At 37.1% G+C, this 24,957-nt stretch overlaps 4 protein-coding genes across 4 annotated transcripts; 2 read left to right on the forward strand and 2 right to left on the reverse strand.

The window, feature by feature from the left end:
* Positions 1-1,965: 1,965 nt before the first annotated feature.
* On the reverse strand, positions 1,966-5,809 carry LOC137951853 (F-box protein At3g12350-like). The gene is made up of 2 exons (XM_068798807.1): positions 4,736-5,809; positions 1,966-2,566 (listed from the first exon to the last, which is right to left on the reverse strand). Exons 1-2 carry the CDS (start codon positions 5,627-5,629, stop codon positions 2,090-2,092), a joined length of 1,371 nt encoding a protein of 456 aa, XP_068654908.1. The 5' UTR covers positions 5,630-5,809; the 3' UTR covers positions 1,966-2,089.
* Positions 5,810-10,817: 5,008 nt separating this feature from the next.
* Positions 10,818-11,738, forward strand: LOC137952143 (F-box protein At3g12350-like). The gene has a single exon (XM_068799212.1). The coding sequence runs from the start codon at positions 10,818-10,820 to the stop codon at positions 11,736-11,738; it is 921 nt and encodes a 306-aa protein (XP_068655313.1).
* Positions 11,739-14,236: 2,498 nt separating this feature from the next.
* LOC137952145 (exocyst complex component EXO70I-like) lies at positions 14,237-16,531 on the reverse strand. Its single transcript, XM_068799213.1, has 2 exons — positions 15,649-16,531; positions 14,237-15,571 (listed from the first exon to the last, which is right to left on the reverse strand). Exons 1-2 carry the CDS (start codon positions 16,465-16,467, stop codon positions 14,237-14,239), a joined length of 2,154 nt encoding a protein of 717 aa, XP_068655314.1. The 5' UTR covers positions 16,468-16,531.
* Positions 16,532-21,045: 4,514 nt separating this feature from the next.
* LOC137951590 (protein TIC 56, chloroplastic) lies at positions 21,046-24,675 on the forward strand. The gene is made up of 5 exons (XM_068798352.1): positions 21,046-21,918; positions 22,315-22,512; positions 22,659-22,941; positions 23,649-23,811; positions 24,174-24,675. The coding sequence occupies exons 1-5, from the start codon at positions 21,237-21,239 to the stop codon at positions 24,369-24,371; spliced, it is 1,524 nt and encodes a 507-aa protein (XP_068654453.1). The 5' UTR covers positions 21,046-21,236; the 3' UTR covers positions 24,372-24,675.
* The last annotated feature ends 282 nt before the right edge of the window (positions 24,676-24,957 follow it).

The raw sequence follows: 24,957 nt of genomic DNA on the forward strand, positions 1-24,957 counted from the left end.
ACACACATGCAGCTCTACATACTTCCAAATAAGGAGGCGTTTTTAGACCAATAGATGGATAAAAAGTTACTAGGTTTGACTCAAAAGGGAGATAAAAAATAATCCCTACATGAACATGCATTATTGAGAAAACTTTAAAAAAAAAACTCCAATAAAGAAAGTTTTGAGACGAAATATAATGATAGAAACTTTTTGAAAATAGAACTCTCATGTAAGCGAATTACTTTTTTAACACAACTTGACCAATTTGGAAAGAAAGTATTCAAGAAAAAAATTCTTAAATAAGGGAGATTTAGGACACTAGTGTTTAGAATTTAGAATAAGGAAACAAGACTTTTTAATTCAAAGATTTCACTCTAACAAAAACAAAACTAAAGTTATGTAGGGAAAGACTTCTCTTAAGAAAACTCATGTAATGTGAGTCAAAGAAATGAAACTCTTAAGGAAGGAACGGCCCTCAAGTTAGTAAAACCTTGACTAGAATTTGAAAAAAAATAATGAAAATTAGTCAAACCAAGATTAACAACTAAAAAAGTGAAGCAAAAAAATTGGTTTAAATTCGGATTTTCTCATACAACAAGCTAGCAACATAATTTTCATTCTTCTAATACGGATATCTTTCTCTAGAAAAATCAAATTGAAAAACGGTTTGTTGGGTAAGAAAATAAACATGTGAGTTTTCTTTTAGCATACAATTCTCTATATAGATTTTTGGTCTTGTTGGTACAAAACATCCCGAAAATTGAAGTTTTATGCTATTGGTAGAAACTTTTTTGTTGTCTAACATTTGTTTCTTCATATTTCAATTTCTCTTTGTATAAAAATCTTACTGCAAAATTTCTTTTTGAGTTGGAAGCTAGACTCAAAGATCATTTTGGGAATATATAATTTTTTATATGAAAATTGTGGTAAGGTAGTGAGAAATCCAATGAAAAATAAAAACTAAGAAAAAAAAGACTAAAGGGAAAAACGAAGAACTTTTTTTTCGTCTTCTTCTCCTATCCCATATCAGAATCTAACCCACTCTGATACCATGTTGATTTCTAGTGCCTTCTCATAATCATTACAAAGGATTTGGAGAAGAAGGAAAAGAAATAAGAGAAGAGAGGAAAAGGAAAAGGGAGGAAGAGAAGCAAAGAAGCAAAGCAGAGAGAAAATGAAGACATGCTAAAGCTAGATGCTCTACCTTATGCCCCCATGCTTCTACTTATAGTTGAAGTGTGAAGATTATAATATCAATAATACCTTTCGGGTTACACCTATTAAGAGAAAAAAGACAAACCAGCTTGTATAGTTACAAAATCATGCCAACTCTTATTGAAGAGTTGTCCTATTTACCATTATACTATCCTACACATATGGATGTCTTTTAATATATTGAGAGTACAATGGAAAGGGTTGAGCTAAATATTTTATCAACACCATGCTGCTGTATTTCACTTAAACATTCTCTAAGAAAAAGTAAAAATACAATCCTTACAGTGGAATTTCAATTTCACTCTTTTGATACATAAACAGAGTAATTCACTATCAAATTGGTAATAGGGATTCCAACTAAAATTTTCCACATGCCCTAATGGGTACCTTCTTTGAAAAATTCACTGTTCTCTCCTAATGTTCCTGGTGTCTTGGATTCTTATTGTAATCACTTTTCTGTCTTAAAAATTAAGAATCAAACCCTGGACAGGCTTTTCTCAAAAGAGAACACAATGTCAGCTACACCACCAGACTGGGGACAACACTGGCCCTCATCCAACATGTATCTACCTTAGATTCCCTATTGACACTGATGTTCAAGAGAGTAAAATGGAAATTAATAAAGAATATAACGTCAACATTTATTCTACATTTGCATCATAAGAAATCCATCAGCAATGTCACTCTACCTTCACAGCACAAAAAAATTTAATAATAAGAATAAAAAATACTGATGATATTTTGTACTTACTGATATCTAGGAAGATATGGATGAAAAATGATCATAATGAGCTGAGAATCACAAAAAAAATGAACAATGATCATTCATACGTTACAGCACCACAGAGAGTAGGTGGCATCTAACACTGCACATTATGTACAAATGATAATTTTAGATTCTAGGTCCTTTACAAAGCTGTTCCACTGCATCAAGAAGATGCTCTTCCGAAGCTACATGTTTTAGGTCTACAATAAAATTGTCCCTAAGAAACCCATAACCGAAAGTCCCATCTTCATACTGCCAAATCCTGCCATCTACTTGTTGAGGACTGGGGGAACTGGTCAAATCAGGAATAACAAGATCATAACTTGAATTGATATACAGAACCCGTGAAACTACATTCTCTTGAACTGGAGAAAATCCAGAAGTCTCATCAGCTGGTTGTGGCAGTATGTGAATCCGTTTCTCGTATAAATCTTCTTCTTCTTTAGAAAATGGGGATTCAATAAATATTGGGTTTGATGTCCAAAAAACTGGTGAATAACCATAAGGTGGTCCTGATGAGATACCCATTTTTCGGCAAACAACTCCCCCAATGTCCTCATATTCCACAAGATAAAAGTCTAAATTCAGATCGTCACAGATCCCCTGATGGAAGAAAGTTAAAGGATGAAATGAACAAGTAAAAACAAAAGTGTGTCAATTTTTGAAGCCACAGTCACATGATGAGTAGTCAAAGACGTCCATTATAGCAAGCTATCAACAACTGAAAGCAACCAACCGTTTGATCAAGCATTCACATTAGAATAAAACAACAGATCAGTAAACACGTTCTTCGTAGTAGAATACCCATGAAAATATGGGAGGAAGAATCTCATAAACTAGATATGTAAAATAGATCAATTATATATAAGCTGAGATTTTGGTTTTCAAGTAGGTTCGACATCATATCTAACAACATGGATAACATAGAGAATTGGCCTCTGACTGCCTTTGTTTGGCTACCTTTTGCTTGGTTACCCTTGGCTTCTATTTGATCAACCAGCTTGCTTGCAAGTGGCGCTGAAGTATTCCTGCTTTGGATCACTTAGCTAAGAGGTGCAACTAATATGCTATTAAAAACTGATACTTCCAAAAAGGAAAAACTACATGGAAGTTTGAGGACTGTAACTATGCTTGTTTAAAAAAGTGTGCAACATATGTTGCTAGAAATGGGAAGCATGAAGGTGCACTTGCCTATGAGAGTCAGATAAAATCCCTAGACAATTTAAAACCTGTTAGAAAATAATGTGAAGGGCAGTTTAGTATTTTCACATAATCTATACCTCCAAGACAGTACTGTTTTGTTCAGCATGTTTGAGTGTTCATGTAATTTGGAGTTGTATTTAGGAGTTATAGGATTAAGCGCATAGGGGTATCTATTTTCACTTAAGCTATATAAAGTGTTAGTGGTCGAATTAGAACCCTAACGACAGTCTCTCCTAGAGCACTCTTGCAGCAGCCGTTTCCCTTTCTCTCTTCTCTCTCTCTCCTTCTCTCTTTCTCTCTTTCTCAATCTTCTTTGTTCTCTTATTTCACAAAACCATATACAATCAATGTCGAAGCACCCAATGGAAATAAAAAAGGCATTTCTTAGAACATATGAAGAGATACAGTCACTCAAAAACTACTTCCAAAGGCAAATCCTATCACTCAATCCTCTCTTCTCACAATGTAAAATGTTACAATTAGTAAGTCTGCCAGATTGTATAATAACCTTTCTTCAACTGTTATGTCAAACAATAGTACATTTTGCAAAACTAACGGCAAATATACGTAAGAGTTGGCATTCCTCAATCTGACCGGCCAAAATTCTAAAGTGACCTGAATCTTACCCAAAATTCTAAAACAAGGGTCAGCAAGAGTATTCTAGGCAATGGATTGGGTTCACTGAACCACTTCCATGCCCTCAAAACACAAAACACACTCAAACAAACCTCAACCTTGCCAGCTTGTTGACAGTCTAATTTAGCAAGTTCCATAGCTACTTCCTCTTCCTTCTCGCTGAAACAATCAAGGACAAGACTTCCTCAAGAACAAAATTTTGTAAGATCCTAATGAACTGAAGACCTCACGCAAGGACACCCCTCACCCCTCCCCTCCCCCAATGTAGCCATTGAGCAAGAGGCCCAATCCAAACCTGATGCATTTCACAGAGCTAATGCCAAAGTGAAGTTAACTCTTCACTGTAAATACTACAAGATACATGAAATTTATCTACAAAGAATAAGGTGAGGATATGCATGAAGCCGTTCTCCAGAAAATTATACATAATAAATGAATAGTAACAAAAAAATGTTATGAAGGTATGTATGCAAGTGAATATTATCGACAAGCTTGTGGCATGCAATAAACAAGTGTCCCTAGTTGTACTTCTATGGATGATTTCTAAAATAGATATAACAGGTTGACACAATCCTTTGCTTGTAAAGCTCCTTTTCAGAAAGCTAATTTGGCATATCATGTGTAAATAAAGTTCCGACTGTGAACTCTGTCTATGCTAGAACTCACAGATTCTCTATCTTCTACATAAAGACAGCTAAATTTAAAATCATTTTTTATAGGAAAAGCATGCCTACTGGATTTCAAAACAAGTGAGGAAGTTTACATTCAAACGTGCTCTTCAACAAAAGCATTGAGTATAAAATTGCCAACAGTTCGTCATCAAGTCGTTTCTAGATTTGGCAGCAACAAATAAAACCGAAAGACCAAACAGCCAGCAGGAATATAGACGACAAAAGTCACAATTAAGAAACTAGTCATAGGAGAGAAATTTACCTTCCACAATCCCTGCAGAGGTCGTGATGAAGTGGGCAAGGAATTAACAATCTTCAAATAATGCTCAATTTCAAATTTCCGACGACCATTTCTTCCCCTCTCTTTCTTTCTCTGCCTCCTAGAACCTCTCTCTGCACCTGGACTCGTTGGGTTAGCAAAATACTGGTAAATCACAGACGTCAAAACATCAGGGGGACTTCCTGGCGATAAAGTATCCACACCCATGATCTCACCGACAGTTCCCAAATTCTCCTTACTTTTCCTAGAACCCATTTCACTACTTTCAAAACCTAACTTGTCCTCAACAACAAAATGATTTCTACCAATGATGTTAACGCGCACCTGGACCAAATCAGCCTCAACCAGTCCCAATTCACCCTCCACTTCAGCAAAATCACACCTCTTGTCCGAATTAAGATAATTCAGTGGCTCCCCCTCAGCAGACAAACCCATCCAGAGAAATGGCGTCTTGACAATTTGGTACCCACCGATCTTCGACGGGAAAATGAGAGACCCGGTTATGAATGAAGGACCCCATTCGAAGAAGACGAGGCGTCGCTCATGGCTACGGCGCCAGAAACCGATTAAGTTCTCCCACTTGATTAACAACCGGTAGAGGGACTTAAACGAGGATTTCCCGTTTCCCCATTTTCTGATCTGGGTCTTGTGGCCCCAGAGACGATCGCAGAGGTAGAACCACAGCTTGCCGTCATTTTGGCAGAGTGAGTTGAAACGCTTGGAGGTAGCGGAGAAAGCAGAAATATCAGAGGAAGAGAGAAATGAAAGTATGCAAAGCTGGACATCTTCGGGAAAATCGACGAAGGGAAAAGGCGGAGATTCAGAGTGGGAAACTAGCGCTTGCCTGTTCTGCAACTCACCATCCAAATTCGCCATATTTTCGATCCGATGGATTACAGTTTGTACTTCCACAGCGAGACAATGGAGAAGAGATAGCTATACCTGGTCGCTGCAGACGGTAGATTCTCCCGAATGATTCGATTCCCTCTGCTACCCTTGTTCAGGTGACTTCGTCACCTTTGAGGAACAGCGGAGAAGACGTGTCAACAGACTAAAGACTCGGGACGAAACGAGTAAGCGACCATCATAGGGGTTGTTGACATAGCTCCTAAAACCATTTCATGGATTTCGTGGGCTCGAAGGTTTGTGAAAATTCAAGGTATGTAATTATAGAATCTGTTTGGCGGAATTCAATCAACTGCTTGACATTTAAAAATGAGAGGTCTAATAGGTGGTTGATTGAAGAAGTCCCGAGGGCTCACGGGCAAAAATTGAGTACAACTTGTTGATAACAAACATCTTAGAATGCTGCCATGCAATGTTGAAAGAAGTTGGGGCAATGCTTGTATTGTTGTTGATTGAATAGACATAAAAGAAAGTTGTAACAACATTTGAGACACATCGACATAAGAGTGCTAGATGGATGTGGTTATTCACACCATATGTAGAAATACATGGCCAACAAGCACGTGACCATTCACGATAAGTGGTGTCACCAAATGTCTTCAAATTGAGGTTGCTACAAGGCCAGGAAGGGCGAATGAAATTGTAATGTCCTCCAATCATATGGCCACGATTGATAGAAGAGAGGCAAGGCCTAAGGACTAATTTTGAGATATATATTATGCCTGGGTATATAGAAACCTACTTGATAGTAAATAGTGGAGTCCACCCATTCAACAATTTATTGAAGTGTCCCGAACTTATGTCACTTACTCATTAATTACAATAGATACCACTCAAACTACAAGACTTGCTCTCAAGCTAGTGCAAAAACATCAAAGATTCCCAGTTTGGTACATGTAGTTGAGTAGAAGCTTGTAGGGATAACTTTTGTAAAATATATTTTCTCACCGATTTTGGAAGGAACATACTGTGTGGATATGACACCTGCTTGCAATTCCTACCAAACAAAATAACATTTAATTTCAATGTGTTTGATTATTTCATGAAAATCTGGATTGGTTGCAATGTGAATGGTTGCTTGATTCTCACAGTAGAGTTGCATATGCTTGGTTGTCTGAAACTCGAGCTCTGTCATGAAGGATTTTAGCCATAAGGGTCCACTACCTGCATGAGCCATGACCCTATATTCTGCTTTAGCACTTGATCTAGCTACAACATTTTGTTTTTTGCTTATCCCAGTGACTAAATTACCTCCCACAATTGTACAATAATCAGAGGTTCATTTTTCGTCCATAGCTTTTATATAATAACCCCTGACTAGGATTTTTCTTTATATACCAGACTATTGTCTCCGGTGCTATTCAATGATAGTATCATGGTTGATACACAAATTGATTGATGACACTCATAGAATAAGATATGTCTAGTCTTATGACTGTAAGAAAAATTAATTTTCCAACTAAATGTTGGAACTGTCCAACATCAATTGTATCCCTAGATTCAACACACAATTTACTGTTTGGGCTTACATCCAAACATTCTAGTTTCTTTAAATAAATTAAGAACGTACTTCCTCCTAGGTCTTTGGTTTGAAATTTTTTATTTAAATCCCTTTTTGTTTGTTGAATACCCTCAGTATCACTCTTAGCAATAATGATATCGTCAATGTAAACAACCATAAGAATCATACCTTTTGTAGATTTTTTTTGTAAATATGGATTGATTACTTTCACATAATGTGAAGCCAAGGAAACTAACCATAACCATAGTAGTAAATTTTTTGAACCAAGCACAAAGGAATTTTTAACTCATAAATAGCCTTACTTAGGTGACATGCCTCCCCTTCAACCATATAACATGGTGGTTGGCACATATAGACCTCTTCTAATAGGTTACCATTGAGAAACACATTTTTAACATCTAACCCATATAAAATCTATTTAGAATTAGTCGTTGAAGAAACAAGAAGTCATATTATATTCATCTTGGCTAACAAAGAAAAAGTCTCATCATAATCAATACCATAAGACTAAGTGTAACCTTTTGCCACCAGTATAGCTTTATACTTGATCATAGTACTACCAGAGTTATATTTAAGTGTAAAAACCCATTTACAACCCATTGCCCTTTTATTTGATGGAAGGGAAGTCAAAGCTCAAGTATTGTTGTTATATATGAGTTGGATCTCCTCATCCATGGCAGTCTTCCATCGTGGATCAAGTAATGCCTCATCAAACATACCAGAAATAGAAGAGGATGACATTGTAGCCAAGAATGAAAAACAAGGTTCGGATAGACGGTGTGTGGAAACAAAGTTACCAATGGGATGAGATGTGGATGCCTATCTAACAATGGTGGTCTGAGGTTCTTTATGGAGGACAATTGGTCAGGTATCATATGGTGAGTCAAAAATAATAGTGAAAGATGGAGAATGTTGTACCTCATAAGCATCAAAAGACTCCACATGTGAGTGGTTGGTCAAAGAAGAGAGAATAATCTTTGATGTCGAAGACGACTTTGCATGTTCTTGCAATTAGTCACCCAATGTAACAACTGGTCTGGGCATCCCTATAAAGTGTAAAACTTGGAGGAGAAGTAGCAAAAAAATATGGTTGATCTTCAAAACCCATTACATCAACAAAGACAAAGGTCTTTTTATGACTAGGTGAATAACACATATAACATTTTTATATTTTTTGAGTATCCTAGTAAAATAAACTTGATAGCCCTAGGGTGAAACTTGTTTTGGCGAGGACCCAAATTATGAACAAACAAAACAAACCAAATATTCGAGAAGGTAATGGGAAAGTAGAGGAATCATGAAATAACTTGGCGAATGGTGTACTCTCATGTAATGTAGTAGAAGGCATGTGGTTTATTAAAAAACAAGCAGTGAGAACTGCATATAGCCAATAGAATTGAGGGAGAATCAATGGACAATGTAAGTATTCGTGCAACTTCAATGAGATGTTTGTTCTTCCTTTCTGAGATACCATTCTATTGTATCATATGGACACATCAAGATTGATTAGATAATGCCTTTTTGTTGGCATATATCTAAAACTGAGGGAAAATATTCATTTGCATTATCAGAGCTAAATATTTGAATTTTCCTTTGGAAATTGTGTCCCAACAATAGCACAAAAAGAATTAAAGATAGTAAAAACTTCAGATCTATCTTGTATCAAATATAACCAAGTAAACCTTGTATGATCATCCACAAAAATCACTAAGTAACTAGATTGGGAAATATTCGGGACATTAATAGTTCCCCACACATTTGAATGAAGTAAAAAGAAAGGACTAGTTGTTTTGTCTAAGCTAAAACACAACAGGGTGATGTTTTCCAAGCTCACAAAACTCACAAGATAACTGAGAAATAGATTTTAATCGCATAACTGATAATTTCAAACTTGACATGGCACAACATATTGCGCCACTATATGGCTTCTTTATTAGTTATTGCTACGACTATCAGAATAGTTGGATTCATGAAGAAGAGACCTCCTCTCTCATGGCCGCCACCAATCACCTGATTTATCTTGATGTCCTAAAAAAAAAAAGCATGAAAAAGGTAACAAAAATAATTAAGCCTTTTAATTAACTAGGTAATAGACATAAGACTAAGCAAGGATTGAGGCACAAATAAAACATTAGAAAAGGAAAGAGAGGGAAATAAAGTGAATGTACCAGTACCTTGAACTTTGGTTTGGGACCCATCTGCAATGGATAAAAATTGGTTTGTAGTACAAGGGATCAAGGAAGATATGTTATCTATTTTACCAATAAGATGTTTAAAGGCACCAAAGTCAATAATCCAGGATGAAGGACTAGAACATGAAACAAAGGAGAACATATCAATAGTAGCAATTATAACTATAGTGGCACTTGGAGATGGAACTATCGGGTTCTTAAAATTTTGAAATAAGTCATAATCTTCTTCTGTAAGAACCATCTTCCCTTTAGGATGATTAGGAGTAACACCTTATGGGGCTATTGTGGTAGTAGTTGAGGTTTGATTAACCTTGAAAAACTCTGATTTATCATGTAAATTCGAGTACTTGTCAACTAAATGATTATTTAGATAACAGAAGGTACGCTTTCTATTTTGAGCAATGTTTTGGGAGTGAAAAGTGAGCTCACCCACAGTTCTTCCCATCCCTCTACCATAAGTTTTTCCACCTCTTCATCTTCCTCCTCCTCATCCACAGTTGTTACTTGCTGAATTTTTTACTGATTCTTGTTAGTTGAGGATCCCTTAACTGAAATCCTAAACATGACAGCATATACATCATTAAAAGAAGGTATGGCCATAGAGCTAAGTACATATGACTTTGCAACATCTAAGTAGGGTTGTAGATTTGTAAGACATGTGACTGAAAGAAAATCTTCTCTTTGATTTTCTTGTGTTGCAACATCGGTTGAGTAAGGTTGAGCAACCTTCCATTCATGTAGTGGACCTCTAAATCTGACAAAATATTCATGCAAATTGTCTTTATGCTTTGTCATACACATCTCTTGGATTATATCATACGTCTTTTGAAAATTTTCAGGAGTAGAATATAATTCAAGACATGTGTCCTAATTTTTCTTAGTTATTTCCAAGTAAACAACATTATTTGCAACTTGCTCTTCTATGTTATTTATGAGCCAATTAATTACTAAGGTATCTTCCCTCAACCAATTGTGATAGGAAAGTTCATCAATATGCATAGGTGGCTGATTTATATGTCCAAAAGGGTCTCTAGTACAAAACATTTGATTGATTGATACCATGAAAAGTAGTTACTCAAACCTTTGAGAGGAATTGTAGTGATTCTCAAGGGATCATGATTCCCCAAATCAGCATATGTTGAGGAAAAAGGTGAATTACTTGAGATTTCAGCCATGCCATATCAATTGAAAACACTCTATTTTGTAACTAACTCAAGGGATTAAGTTCAGAAACTCACTATTACTAGAAGTTGACTACTTTTACTAGTGCAGTTGCAATCGAGTCGAGTACGTGGACCTAAGTAGTAAAGGGATTAAGTTCAGAAACTCACAATTACTCAAGGGATCATGCTTGAATGTGGAGTTTGTCGCCCCTTTAAATACTCCCATCGTTGACTCTCCCTAGTGCAAGCCCCTCTTCCGTTCTTCCACCAGGAAACGATAAATGGCGGACTTCGACGAGGATCAAAACGTTCAGAACACCCAAAACCAATCCAAGAGAGCTAAGTTTTCGATCTCGAACGGCATCTCCAATCAAAATTATCGACCTTCACATATCGTCGATTTGCCGGAAGATATTCTCCTCTGCATTCTCTCCTTCCTATTTCTCCGAGAAATCTCCTCCTTCGCCTCCAGTTGCAAGCATTTCCACTCTCTCTGCCGCGACAACCCAAACCTCTGGTTCGGCCTCTGCGACCGCCGCTGGGCAGACAAGACCGAGATCAAAAAATGGGGAGACGGCAAAATCACGTTCAAATGTCTCTATGTAACCCTAATGGAATGGGAGAAACTCATCGGCCTCTGGCGTCGCGCCGGCTGGAGCTCTCCATTGATCCTGTTCGAATGGGGGCCGTCTTACATCACCGCCTCCCGCATCCGGCTGTCCAATGCTGGTGAGTGCCGGATCGTCAAAATCCCCTTTCTCTTCATGGGACTGTCATCTCGCGGCAATCCAGTCAATTTCGTCGAGACGGGTGCTAGATTAGATAATGTCCAGTTATCTGATTTCATCAAAGCTGCAGAATCGGGGTTTCTGGACTCGCAATTGATTCCTGTGAATGTTAGTTTTATCCGAGCAAACAATATTTTAATCGCGAACAACCAGAATTACCTGAAGGTGATCGAGGGGTCCAGTGCTCTATTGACGCAGGCGTATAGATACTTCACGTATCCCAGAAGAGATTCTTCGTCGCCGGGGAAGAAGGGGAAGAATCAGCCCTATTGGAACAGGGAAGATGACGAATACGTAAAATTTGTTAATTCGTCAGAGAAGAGTTGCGTACGAAAACATGGTCTTGCTTTCAATATATCAAAACGATACATACTGAGGAGTTTACTGAAGAATGCCTCGTTCCAAAATCCTTGAAGGTATTGCCGCTATATCCACGCGGCATCAATCTTGTAAAGTTCTTCTCCCCCGAGCAATTCTGAATCAAGTTTGTATTGTTCCTCTCTTCAACGGTTCGTCTGTTCAAGTTATGAAGAAAACAACCAGTTGAATTCAGTAATCTTTGGACTTCAAGATGGTCGAGGAAAAAGATAAAAATTCCAGGTCAAATCCATCTTTCTCAGTTTTCGCTTCTCTTTTTGTAAGAATATTCTTTCTTTGTTGTTCTGATCCTTGATCTCTCAATTTCGTATACTGTTACTGCTTAATTTCTCTTTTTTAAAAGAATGTAATTATGTCTCCAAGATAGTGGCTCTTCTCAAGTGAAGTAAACACTGAATTTATTAGGTCAAATAAGAGATTTAGGGAATAAAAAATCATACTCCTGCAATTGCTGATATTCCTTTCGTGCTTGAGCCAACTCCATGAGTGCCTTCACCTTTTCATTAAAGTTGTTCAAGGTTAAATTGCAGCTTGTTTCAGAAAAGCATGAATCTTTTGCGAAGCAAGCAATAACAGCTAGTAAACTCAGACTTCATTAAAAAAAGCCCGAGTTGCAAACATGTTTTCATGATAATTATGCTTAGCTCAAAATTAAGTATGAATTAACTCTTTCATGTCCAAGAGAAAGTGAGAGTTTCAATACTAAAACTGAAGATGACATACTCTCAGATTCTATTCTTGTTCAGTGCCATATCAAATTAAACTTTCAAGAACAACAAAACCTTCTGAATCTGTAATGAGAATGTTGTGAAAGAGCACCAAAGTTACAAAAATCAGCAACAAATACATATGCAACCCACACCAAAAACTTGGTAGGAATCAAGTCCATAAGCAAGGTGAAAAATAAGATAGATACAGAAGAGTTGTCTGAAGTAAATTCCTTTGGAGTTCATCCATTTTTCTCTGAAGAGCTGTGTTTACTTCTCTTTCTAATAAATGTCTTTCTTCTTGCTGCAAGAGAGGTAAAAGTGCTGCCACCTGCTAGGGCATTAGAAAGCAATATGTGAATAATGTCAACCTTAAAATTTTCACATTCCTACTGGACTGAAAAACAACTGGAGGTCTAAAACAACCTTCTCTTGCAATGCTGTGAAATTCATTGACATAGACCCAAGCCTTTTCTTTTAGTAGGATCATGCATCGAGAATGGTCGGGATAGCTCAGCTGGTAGAGCGTAGGACTCAAATCCTTGTGTCACCAGTTCAAATCTGGTTCCTGGCACGTGTTTAATGTATTGAATAGATAAGATACTCATACAAACGAATCAATATGGCATCTGAGGTGTCAGTTGTTTCATCAACCAAAATCTTTGATGAGGATAGTTTACTGCCTTGAAGAAAAAAAAGAGCATTTCGTGCCAAATATCATATGTCATTTGGAATTAAAACAAAGAAAACTGGTCAATTGGCTTTAGAACGATGGAACTTCAGTTGTGATACACTTTTGACTACATTTTCAGTGAACATAGGATAAAGGTGTTGCACAGGAAAACTGGTTCATATTAGAGACAGAAGGGAACAAAAGACAGCTACATAAATTGCTGATCATGCAATCGGGCTTTACAGACTAGCACAAGCTTCTAGGGAAAGAAGAAATATGCAAAGAAAACTATCTAGGAAAATCAGAGAGTGAGAGAGAGAGAGCCATTAAAATCTTTCCACTTCTCATCTTCAATTTGGTGGCATGTCTTGAAAATTGGAATTAATTTCTGGTGTTCAGATGTGCATGGAAGCATCTTAGCACCAGCTAGATCCTTTTCTCCTATGCAAACTCTTACCGCAGCTGAAAGAGATATTAGGGGTTTTTCATCTTAGATAGCTCCAATGGGCTTGATGGTGACTGAATCTATAAGCTGTCCATTTCCAGACATAAGAATTAATGTCTGCAACTTTGTCCCAGCTTTTTAGTTGGAAAGTTTTGGCTTCCTTCTAACTAACACAATTCTGTCATGACACACACCTTCTCATCTGGTCAATCCCCCTGAATCGGCAAACTTAAATTTGATAGCAGCAGCCTCTGAATTTCAATAGAACCAGGCAGTGGAAGTTTATTTTCTCAAATGGTATAACCTCTCTCTGCAGCATTTCTCATCCTTCCAGTAAGCGTTTAATGAAGGAAGATTGCTTGAATAAGCTGCCTTTCATTAAGAAGATAATAGCGTTGCAAAATATAATATGGAAAAACCCAGTATTGCAGGAATTGCCAATCTTTCCAATAGGATTACAAAGAAATATGAGAGAAGAAACATCACTCCTAAATAAGTGATAAGACTCCAAAAACCAACACTCCTATGTCAAAGAGGAGTTAAGAGGTAATTTAAGTATTTGTTATCATCACAGTGATCTCAATGCACTTCTTGAAATCCATAATAAACAGATAATAAAAATATATTTAATTATTAGATTAATATTAGATGATTAGATAGACTTCAACTTCGTACTGCATTTAAGTATTTGCTAATCAACAGCCAGCTATCACCGTCGATAGCCCTCCAAGGTCTCAGTAGAACCGTCCATCGAGCCTCCTCTCCCTAATCGGCCCCTCAGATCTCTTCTTCGAACACTTGCTCGCACATCCAAACCCCGAGGGTTCCTCTCTTCAAAGACCTGGTCCACCAACTCCCGTACAGATTCCGTTGAGAGATACGATTTCGTCTGTAACAAGTGCAAGTACGATTGTATAAAACTCTCGTATGTAGGGACCACCAGTTTCATGACGGCCTCCTTGATCTGTTCCCTCAGATCGACGTCCGGAATGTTGTACACGCTGCGATGCCTCTCCATGCTCTCGTCGATCCCTTTCACGAAGGCGTCGAGTTTCGCTCGCACCATTGTCCCCGTGCTATCCTTGCCGTCCTGCGGTTTTTGCTGGCCCTCGTCATCTTCGTCCAGGAACCGCAGTACCTGGCCCCAAGCCTGTTTCTGATAATTGTAGGCGGATTCCTCCGCCACCGACTTGAATTTGGCCTTCAGCCATTGCTCTCCAACGAGATTTCCAAGGTCTGAGTTTTTGCACCTCATGTAAATGTACCAGTAAGTGTTCATTGCGAAGATATATGGAAGAACCTTGTCTCTGTAACGCGATTTTTTTACTTCTACGTTCCTCTGAAGGGCTTCCATGACGTTTATAATCGCGTCTTGAAGTAAGTTTTCTTCCTTCTCCTGTCGCGAGAGGATACCCATTTTCCATATCTGCTCTGTTCCCAGAACTTTGGCCATGGGTGTTCTGTAGTTGTCGCTCGCCAGGTATTTGAGATAATTCACGGCGTACCTAACGAGCTTTGTGACTGACCCATCCTGCGGAGGAGGGAACCCGTCTTGGTTGCCTTCGATTTGAAGCCCGAATTCCCAAAAGACTTTGCAGGAAGCATGGACTAAGAGCTTCTCTAGCTCGCGGAATCTGGAACAGATATCGACTCCGGCGTCGCCTTCAAATACTTGGGAGAATTTAGCTTTCATCTTCTCCAGGGAATCGAGCATGTCCAGGAGCTTGAACAGCTTTTGAGGCTCCTTGGAGCTGCGGGCAACCCCCTCGCCGAACCGAAAGAACACTGCCATGATTTTGTCTGCTATCTTCACGAAGCATTCCGCCCATAGCACGCCGCCCATGAGACCGGAGAGGACTTTCTTGCAAAGGTCCTTTTCTGATGTCAAGACCCCTTTAACCGCCAGTTCGAAATGTTCAATCCACAACGATATTGCAGTCTCCAAGCTTTCCCACTCCATTTGGTCTATCTCTTCTGGTACGTAAGTCCTCAGGTAGTCCGGGTTTAATCTCATCAAAGCCTTCGCTGCTCTTTTGTATCTCACCTGGCCGATATTCAACAATTTAGAGAGAAAACCAAAATGAAGTATCGACCCTCAGCAAACAGTTCAGTGGATTATACCTTTACAAAAATGTCGATGCAGATGTCTAAACAGTCATTTGCAGCGAGAGTCTCGGAAATTCTTCTTAAAACTTCGAGTTCAAGTTCAGAAGCGAGATCAACCTCCTCCGTTTCTTCAACAATCTCTTGCGATTCACCTATATTTCGATGCTTCAAATGCTGTAAAATTCTGTCGTACTCGCCTTGTAGACAAAGGAGTGCTTCGTCCAGAAGCCCCTCGTACTTCAAGGCATCAACCTCCGTCTCATATAGAGCTTTCAATGTAACCAACGTCTCCCTAATCCGTTGAGTCCGAAACTGATCGGTGGCCTTGGTCCGGCTCAAGAACTCGACCACCTCCTGGAGTTTCTGCACGGCTGGCTCGCTCTCCTTGATGACCGAATCTATGGCGGAGTTAAGCCGGTCGACACAATCGACGTACTTGACCAGGTAAGTCAATCTCTTCTCCGGGACGATACTATTGGGTAATTTGTTGGAGAAGACGATGAGCTTCTGCTGGAGTGACTCGACGAGTTTGAAGCTCTGCAGAAGCTTGAGCGCCGGCGAGACGGCTCGGTTGATCCTGGTGTCGAGAGCTTTGTTAGCAATGGCTAGAGATTGCAAAGGAACCATTTCTCGAGAAGTTGCACTAAGAGTCTCGAGGAGGACCTGGAACCGTTTATCCATATTCGCAAGATCATCTTCCAAGGTAAGAGAAGCTCGGAGGAGATTGTGGAGATTGGTTGTAGCAACTTGGAGGTTAGAGAAAACGGGGTCTGGGTCAGTAGAAGCCATGGCAACGTTGGTGGTGTAACGAGGTTCTGAATCGATTGAAGCCATGGGAGAGAGAAGAAAGAGGAAGAGAGAAGGGAGGTGATAGAAAATTCGTTTCTAGTTGCAGGGTGGCCACGAAAGGAGGTAAAGCCAAATGAGAAAGCAACGAGAGAAGATGCAAAAGAGGCATACTCCGATGGGATCAAGGGGAGAAAGATCAAACAAGAAAGCTGCATTTGGCATGGGAAAGGGCTACAAAACAAGAAAGAAATCGATATAGGAATATGTAGCCGGTCATTTTCAAGTTCACGATCATTCACTTCGATGTTTGCCTAAAACAAAATCAAACAATCCATATGATTTCAGATTTCTTGTCTCTTTGTGTATATTTAGAACACTATGCAACATCATAGAAAATGAGAATTTGATCATTATTATTCCCAAAAATAGTTAGTAAAAAGGTAAATTTGATCGTTATCTCATTTTCACATAGAGAGTTCATGGTCATGCCCTAAGACTCCCATTTTTGAGATCATGGTTGAGACTTCTTCTAGGATGTGATAGTTTTAGAATACTCAAATTTCTCTATAAATTTCTAGAAAAATATTGAAATTTTTCACTATTTAGCTGCAAATACCTCTAACTAGACCAACTGGAGTATAAGACTACAAATGGATAGAGACAAAGACAGTAAGAAATACATCGGATCTAGCACAAATACAAATTAGGGCTTAAAAGAAAGGAAACAAATCGAGAAGAGAATTAACATAAACTGTATTGTAAATGCCTATATGGTTTAAACAATCTTGATCCAATGTCATTCTCTGTCTTATTCACCAAATCATCTTGTGTGGAATGCACAAATATATCCCAACTTCGATCATACAAACAAGCTCTCACAATTCCTTATCGGAATTATGCTATGAAAGAAAAGTACAATGCTAAAGCGATATTTGGGAACTTATTCCCAACCAACTTCATATGCATATAGTTGGTTCTAGGTGGATACTTAAAACCAAATACAAAATGGATGGCTAAGCAATTTGAGGTCTAACTGTTTAGCCATCCATATTATATTGTTCCACTTGGGATTTATGTTATTATGGTCCAAGATTTTCTATATTTCAATGGCTAAGATTAAAAAGTAGACCGCCTTAGGAAAAGTTTCAATCCATGTTTATAGATTTTATTTTTTAAATTAGAATATTCGATCGAAAAGGATTCATGTGTTCCTACTACCTAACATAGCTTTGATTATTACACATAACATTACACATAACATATGATATATTTGGTCAAACTTTTGCTCTGAAATTTGAAGTTCTTCTTAATCTCCTTATTCAAATTCATTTCATTCATAGTGTAGATGACTTCATGTGCACTGGAAAACAGTTTCCAGTGTTAATGCTCCCAACATGAGAAAAATATAAAAAATAAGATAATCCCTAAACCCTTATAATACACTTAATTAAAACATAATCCTTAAACCCCAAATTATGTAAAACATGCATTATTACTACACGAATAAGTAATTTAATGTATAATTAAAATATATTAATATATTCATTAATTGAATTAGATATTATATTATTTAATTATTGCATTATATTATGCATTAATATAGTAATTAGGTGAGCCAATGAAATACGCACATGATTAATTATTTAATGATTGCATTTTATTGTGCATTAATACAGTAATTACGTGAGCTAATGAAATGCGCACATGATTAGTTATAAGTAATAAATAAATAACATTATAAATAACAAAAACGAATGTAATAAGTTTAGTTATTAATTTATTAATAACATATGATATACTTTAACCTAAAAATGAATGATTTAAAAGGAAAAATTGATCTAATCATAACTTTCCTAACTTGCCCACTGGCCTGTCGCCGTCGCCATTGCCCGCTGGCTCGCCGCCGAGGAAGAAGACGATGGTTTAATTTTTCCTAAGTTAGGAAAAATTAAACTATAGTCATAAAAATCATTAATTTATAAATTTTATTTATAAAAATATTTATTTTTATTTATTTAATATATTTATTTTATAATTACTATATTAAAATAGTGATTTAATAGTCATAATTAAAATATCGTTAAAATAAATATTTGATAAATTATTTTGGCATAATTATCCGATTGCAATAGTTAATTAAACCAATGGTTTTAAATTTTGTGATAATATATTATTAATTAATAATACATAAAATATATTATGTACAAATATATAGTGTGTTAAAGTTATGATTAGATCAATTTTTTCTTTTAAATTATTTATTTTTAGATTAAAGTATATCATATGTTATTAATAAATTAATAACTCAACGTATTACTTTCGTTTTTGTTATTTATAACATTATTTATTTATTATTTGTAATTAATCATGTGCATATTTTATTGGCTCATGTAATTACCATATTAATGCACAATAAAATATCTAATTAAATTAATACATATATTAACATATTTAATTATACATTAAATAGCTTATTCGTGTAGTAATAATAGTTGTTTTACCTAATTTGGGGTTTTAAGGATTATGTTGTAATTAAGTGTACAGTAAAAGTTTAGCGATTCTCTTGTTTTTTATGTTTTTCTCATGTTGGGGCACTAACACTGGAATTTTTTTTCCAGTGCACATGAAGTCGTCAATACTAACACCAAGTGCGAAGATGATCTTCATGTTGGACATGAACTTGATCTTCAAAAACCCATTTGGGGGACTAACCCCCCCTTAGTCATCTAGATGACTTGAATTCTAGTGCTCCACTAATGACCTCTGGAGCACCAGAATTGGTAGGGGTGGCTTTGAACCGAGCCTGCTCGAGCTTGGCTCGGTTCTGACTCGATTCAATTCGGTATACCTAGATCTAGAACCGAGGTTGAGATCTAGATATGACTTGTTTTAGTTAACGATCCGAGCTCGACCTAATCAAGGTTCGACTCGAAAGCTCGCAAGCCAGCTCGTTAATGTTTGCGGGATTGGGAGCGAGAGCGAGAGCCAGGGAGAGATCATGAACAAGTAAAAAAAAAACTCTTTGTCCCTTCCTCATGGCTCTTGAAGAAATTGAAAAGAAATTTTAGTAGAAATATGTTTCTAGAGACAATTAATGGTTTTTTAAATAAATTTTGAAAAGACATTTTTAGTAGAAATATTGGGACCATTAGTGCCTCATGTTTTTTGGGTTTTTTGGAAACATTTTTCTAATTAGAAATTCTTATTAAAAAATCATATAATTTTCTATATAAGATTTTCTTGCAAAGATGGGTTAGAAAACCGTATAGAAAATTTTTGAATAAGTTTTCGACAGTTAATGCTATAATACTTTTAACATGAGGCAATTTTCATAGCAATTTTGTGTTTAATATTTTATTTGATTAAAAATTTATCGATAAGTATAGTAATATATTAGATTGATTATTAATTTTTATTAATTTTTATTTATTTCCCTAGAAGAGGCAACAAAAGGTCCATTTAACTTTCCTAAGAAAATTTTAAAATATTTCTTGTAATTTTCTAGTAAGTCTCTAATAGTAATAATATTTTATTTAAAGGTTTTTTTTGGAAATGTGTATCCTAGGAAAAACATTTCTAGTTTTTCCTAGAATATAAATTTTCAATGAGGGGCACTAAGGAGGCCACAGTAAATTTATGGCCAGATTCACAAATTACAAAGTAAGCTAGACAACATTTGGGGTAAAAATAAAATATATTGGTGGGTTCTATTCCATTATCGAGATTCAATCCTGAACCTCCCATATCATTCTTTTTTAAAAAATGTATGCATAGTTTTATAGATAATTTATTTGACATATATTTTATGTAGAGTATTAAATATAGGTTTTCAAACTCGGCTAGAGCTCGAGTACAATTTTAGGTTTGAGGCTAGGTTGGCTCGAGCTCGAGCTTAAGTTCGAAATCTTTAAATCAAGCTCGGCTCGAACATAGGAATTTTCAAACTCAGCTGGATTCGATGTCACCCTTATGCTCAATTTTGAGTAGAGGTCATGCCCAAATTTACGTAAAATGTATGCCCGATTTTATGTAAAATATAAGCCCAATTTTATGTAAAATATGTGTATAATTTTATATACTATTTATTTGATATGTATTTTTTAAAATATTTTAAATGTATGTTGAAGCTCGAATTTGAGACATGTAATTTTTTAAAAGTTTTAAATGAATGTTGAAGCTCGAACTTGGCCTCAAACTTGGTTAAAATAATTGGGCTCGAGCTCGATAACAATTTTAGGCTCGAGGCTAGGCTCGGCTCGGCTCGTGCTCAAATTCGAAATATTTAAATCAGACTCGGCTCGAATATAGGCAAGTTTAATATCCGCTAACCTCATGCCACCCCTACTAATTGAGGAATTGTAATAAAAAATCATGTTGGCATGGCAATCGGAAGTTCTCTTTTCCCTTCCCCTTCGAACGGCGATTGCTTCCCGTCGGGGGAAACTCTATTGGTTACCTGTTTTTCAGGCGGTGGTAATTTCGTAATTACTATAAATAATGTATTATGTTATAACAGAGCCGCCCGATCAAATCTGTAACGATCGAACGGATCAAATCTGTAACGATCGCGCATAAGCGAAGCCCTTGATTGGCTTGTTCATAATTCCAGCCTTGCCCTTCAATTTTATCTCCACGACTGCTACTGAGTTTTTTCGAACTAGACTGTACTTCTCCACATCTGATATTTCTCATTTCAAAGATTTCCCCACTGATTTCTTTGTTTGAGACTATATTTCAGTGCGTTGCTGTTAGTTTAGATCTGTTTGTGCTATTGATATCTGTTCTGATTCTGTCGCCACCAACGCCTAACAGTAATGGCTTCCTTCAGTTTCAATTGGATAGGTGAAAACTGGTTTCAGAAACCCCCAAATCCTATCACCCCTATTAATTTCCTTAATTTTAGTCAATCCCTCCACCAGCAACCTAAAAGGGTTCCAAATTTTGCTTTCATCAGCAATAGTCTCTTTGGGAAGTCAAAATCGCCTGGGAGGAAACCCAGAACTCCAGGGAAGAACAAACAAATGCTCGAGCAGTACTTCTGGGAGTGCGAAAAGGACCCTGATTATCGTCACACCCCTGAAGTTGAAGAGATCCTCGCCAGAGGGAAGGGGGAGAATCTGAAGCCCGAAGAGATTGAAGAGCACAATAAATGGTGGGATGAGTTCAAGCAAAGTCCTGTTGTCCAATTCTTACTCAGAGCCGAAGAGATTACAGATAAGATGAATGAGATGGAACTAGAGGAAAATGCTGTTCCATTTAGGAAAGAGGATCGGAGGCTGTGGAAGAAGCTTCCCCATGTGATTGGGCCTGATGGGCGGCCAATGCCCCGGAAAGCCATCAAGACCAGGAAGCAGTCTGATGATAAGTTCTGGGATTTTGCAAGACAGTTCTTTTTTGGACTCTGGGGGTTTAGGCAGAGACCGTACCCTCCTGGTCGGCCCATTGATGTTGCTCAAGCGATTGGTTATAAAAAGCTTGAGAAGCGATACTACGACTGTAAGTGTTTTTTTCTCTGGAGGTGTATCTAACTTAATTTACCATTTTAAGATAAAAAAGCGAAGTATACTTAATGTGCTTCAAGTTTTTCTGAACTGGAATTTGGAATTCCTAAAATATACTACAAGTCCCTTTAGAAATGTTGCTATGGTTCTAGATTCTTTAGGTAGGTTAAGTTCAAAAGGTATTTGCCATTGCAAAAGTTTTCACTTGATAGCTATATCACAATTATTTGATTTCTGGTATAATCAGCAACCTATTTGGTTAAAGATTTACTCACGTTTACTTGTTTGAGTAGACTTAAGTCCACCTCCGAACTGGAAAAAAAAAAGTGGGATACTAACCTAGTTTGTATAGATTTCTTCTTGATATGGTTTGTGTTTCCTGTTGCTTCAGTCATCATGAGGAGTGGTGGGTGGTATTACAAGGATCGTCTGGGTCGCACTAGGGGACCACTGGAGTTAATAACTCTCAAAACAGCCTGGGCAGGAGGTATCATTGATACTGACACCTTCATTTGGGGTGAAGACATGGATGAGTGGGCTCCTATTGGAATGGTATATGGCTTGCAAGAGGCGATTGCTACTTGGGAAGGTTTGTCATGATTTCTTACTTCTTTCATGCTAAGTCTGCTTTGTCCGTCTAATTTGTATTTTTGTGTTGGCTTAACTGATAGTTAGCCGTTACTTGGTATTATGTTTGTCTCTCTAACTAGGTGTAAATCTGTTTTTTCACTTCAGTTAGGTTAGGTGCTGCTGCAACAGCTTTTATTCACAAACTTCAGAAAGGTATTCCTCCTTGGGTACCTCTGAAGGGTCATGAGAAAAAAACTTATGAGCAGCTCCAGGAAGAAGCAATTGAAAGCAAGAGGCGTGATTTAGCTGTACTGGAAGCAAATGGTGGGGTCTGGCCTGGTGTTAGAATCCCTAGTCATGCCTTGTATCTCTGGGCTAGTGGTCCTGAACTCACCCCAATCTTGGAAAGGGACCATATGCCAAACAAGTTCATTCCTAAAGATCTTAGGTACATTGTCTTTCCATCCTTCTTATTCTGTTTTTACTTAAATGTTTCATGTGTATGTTTAGTCTTCTCACAAGTTGAGTACTCTTCTTCAATTTGCCTATCTATGTGGCTGAAAATGAGTAAGTGTGAATTTTTAGGTAAGAGATGCACTTCTTTTTTAATTTGTAAAATACCAGTTGCCTGTACACTGAAGAAGAAGATAGCTCTGACTAGTTGAGAATTGAACCTAAGACCTCATGACCAAAACCCCTGTACACGGTCATTGGAAAGCCAGAAGAGTATTTACCGAATAATTTATTTAATCTTTGCTGATGGGATTTAATTTCTTGAAAGTGTTAATATTAATATTAGATTTCTTTTCTCATGTTCAGTTTGGGATATTAGTCTTCTTCGTATGTTTTTCAGAAAAAAAAGTTGCTTTTCTTCAATGAACATTTTATTAGCAAATTGGATCATTTTATTGACTAATAAAAAGAGGGTGCATAAAAATGACAAAAAGAGGGGGAGCATTTGTTGCTTGAGTTCTGTGAAATAGTTTATCTCGATGAAAGCAACAAAAAAAATGTGGACTAGATGGGTAAATTTTTTATCTTCCAGCATATGAGAGCAAAACCCATGCATTTATAGGACTCTATAATCCTATTGATGCTTAAAGAACCTCCAAGTACACTATGACTGGAGAAAGATTCATTGTGCTTTTGTTGCAGGAAGAAGTTGGCTGAAGTTATACCTAATTTAAGGCCTTGGGAGATTTTAAGTTTGGAACAGGCAATGGATCAAATCACATATGGTGGAGAGTGGTACCGCGAGCCTCTCGGGTCATACACAACAGGTCCTCCTTATATTAGACATTGGAATAGGGATGTCAAGGTGAGATTAATTTTTCATTGATTCTCCAAATTTCTTTTGATGATGTTCATGCTTATGTGTAGCTTTCATCTTTGTCCTGAGCAGAGAGGACTAATGCTATTCTATTTTCTCATTGTAAGGGCAGTGACCTGCACTAATTCTAGTCAATGAGAAAATTTTGCTTCTCACCAACTTTTCTTCTGTCTCTGACTGGTGCTTGCTGTCACTAAGATCCGACTCAAACTTTTCTTTGTCTCACAGAGAAAAGTTAATTCTTGTGAGATGAAAAATGTTCATGGATATTAGTCTTTTTGAGGAAAGTGAATGCACATAAACCCATTCCCGCCATTTATAAGGTTAGTCGTTTTGGTTTATATGTGCAGAGAATGTTTAGGATTTTTTACAACCTGAGCTACAGAGTCTACAACAAGCTGGAGCGTACCATCCCAGGCTTCAAAAATGTGATGGAAAGAGTTCAAACCGAGTCTGCTGCAAGATATGCTCGTCGAAAAGAAAAGAGGGAGGCAGAGTTAAGGGCAGATATAGATGCTGGCCTTTATGACAGAAGAATCTCTAATTAGCTAATTTCTCTGGTCATACTTTTACTTGTAAAATTTTCCTATCTGGTGTTGTTTGCTAGAATGTAATCTAACACTACAACATTCTTTGCTAACTAGTTGAAGAGGTACAAGTCAGGCTTTCTCAAACCTTTGGATTGATGGATGATGTTCTTAACCATTGTAGGACTTTCGATGACTATACTTTAAGAATTTGTTGACCTGCAATGTGGGAGGACTGTCTGGGTCATATCATTCGATTTGTGTATTTTCCTTCAGCAGAACAACGGAAGAAAATAAAAAAAAATTATATTTTTTTTCCGCTTTCTTTCTCATTTTTCTGTGTTCGAAACACAACCTATCTCTTTCACGAGAGCTGTTATGTTTTATTCAACTTGGAAAGTTATTTTTTAAATTTAGTAAATTATTTTTATTCCATAAAAAACTCCAATTTAGCCTTAATGTGGCCTCGTTGGTGATAGGTGATTATGGTGATTGTTAGGGGACATTAATGAAAACATGAAAAGGTCAAAAACCTTGCAGACCCGGTCTGCAACAAACTGGCCCGTGAATTCATAATGGTTCCGGTTCGATTTCGAATCTGTAATTG

This window comes from Aristolochia californica, unplaced genomic scaffold (genome assembly GCF_029961685.1).
Source record: "Aristolochia californica isolate CCGP_79_NKW_82.1479 unplaced genomic scaffold, dmAriCali1.0.hap1 SCAF_15, whole genome shotgun sequence".
NCBI lineage: Eukaryota > Viridiplantae > Streptophyta > Magnoliopsida > Piperales > Aristolochiaceae > Aristolochia > Aristolochia californica.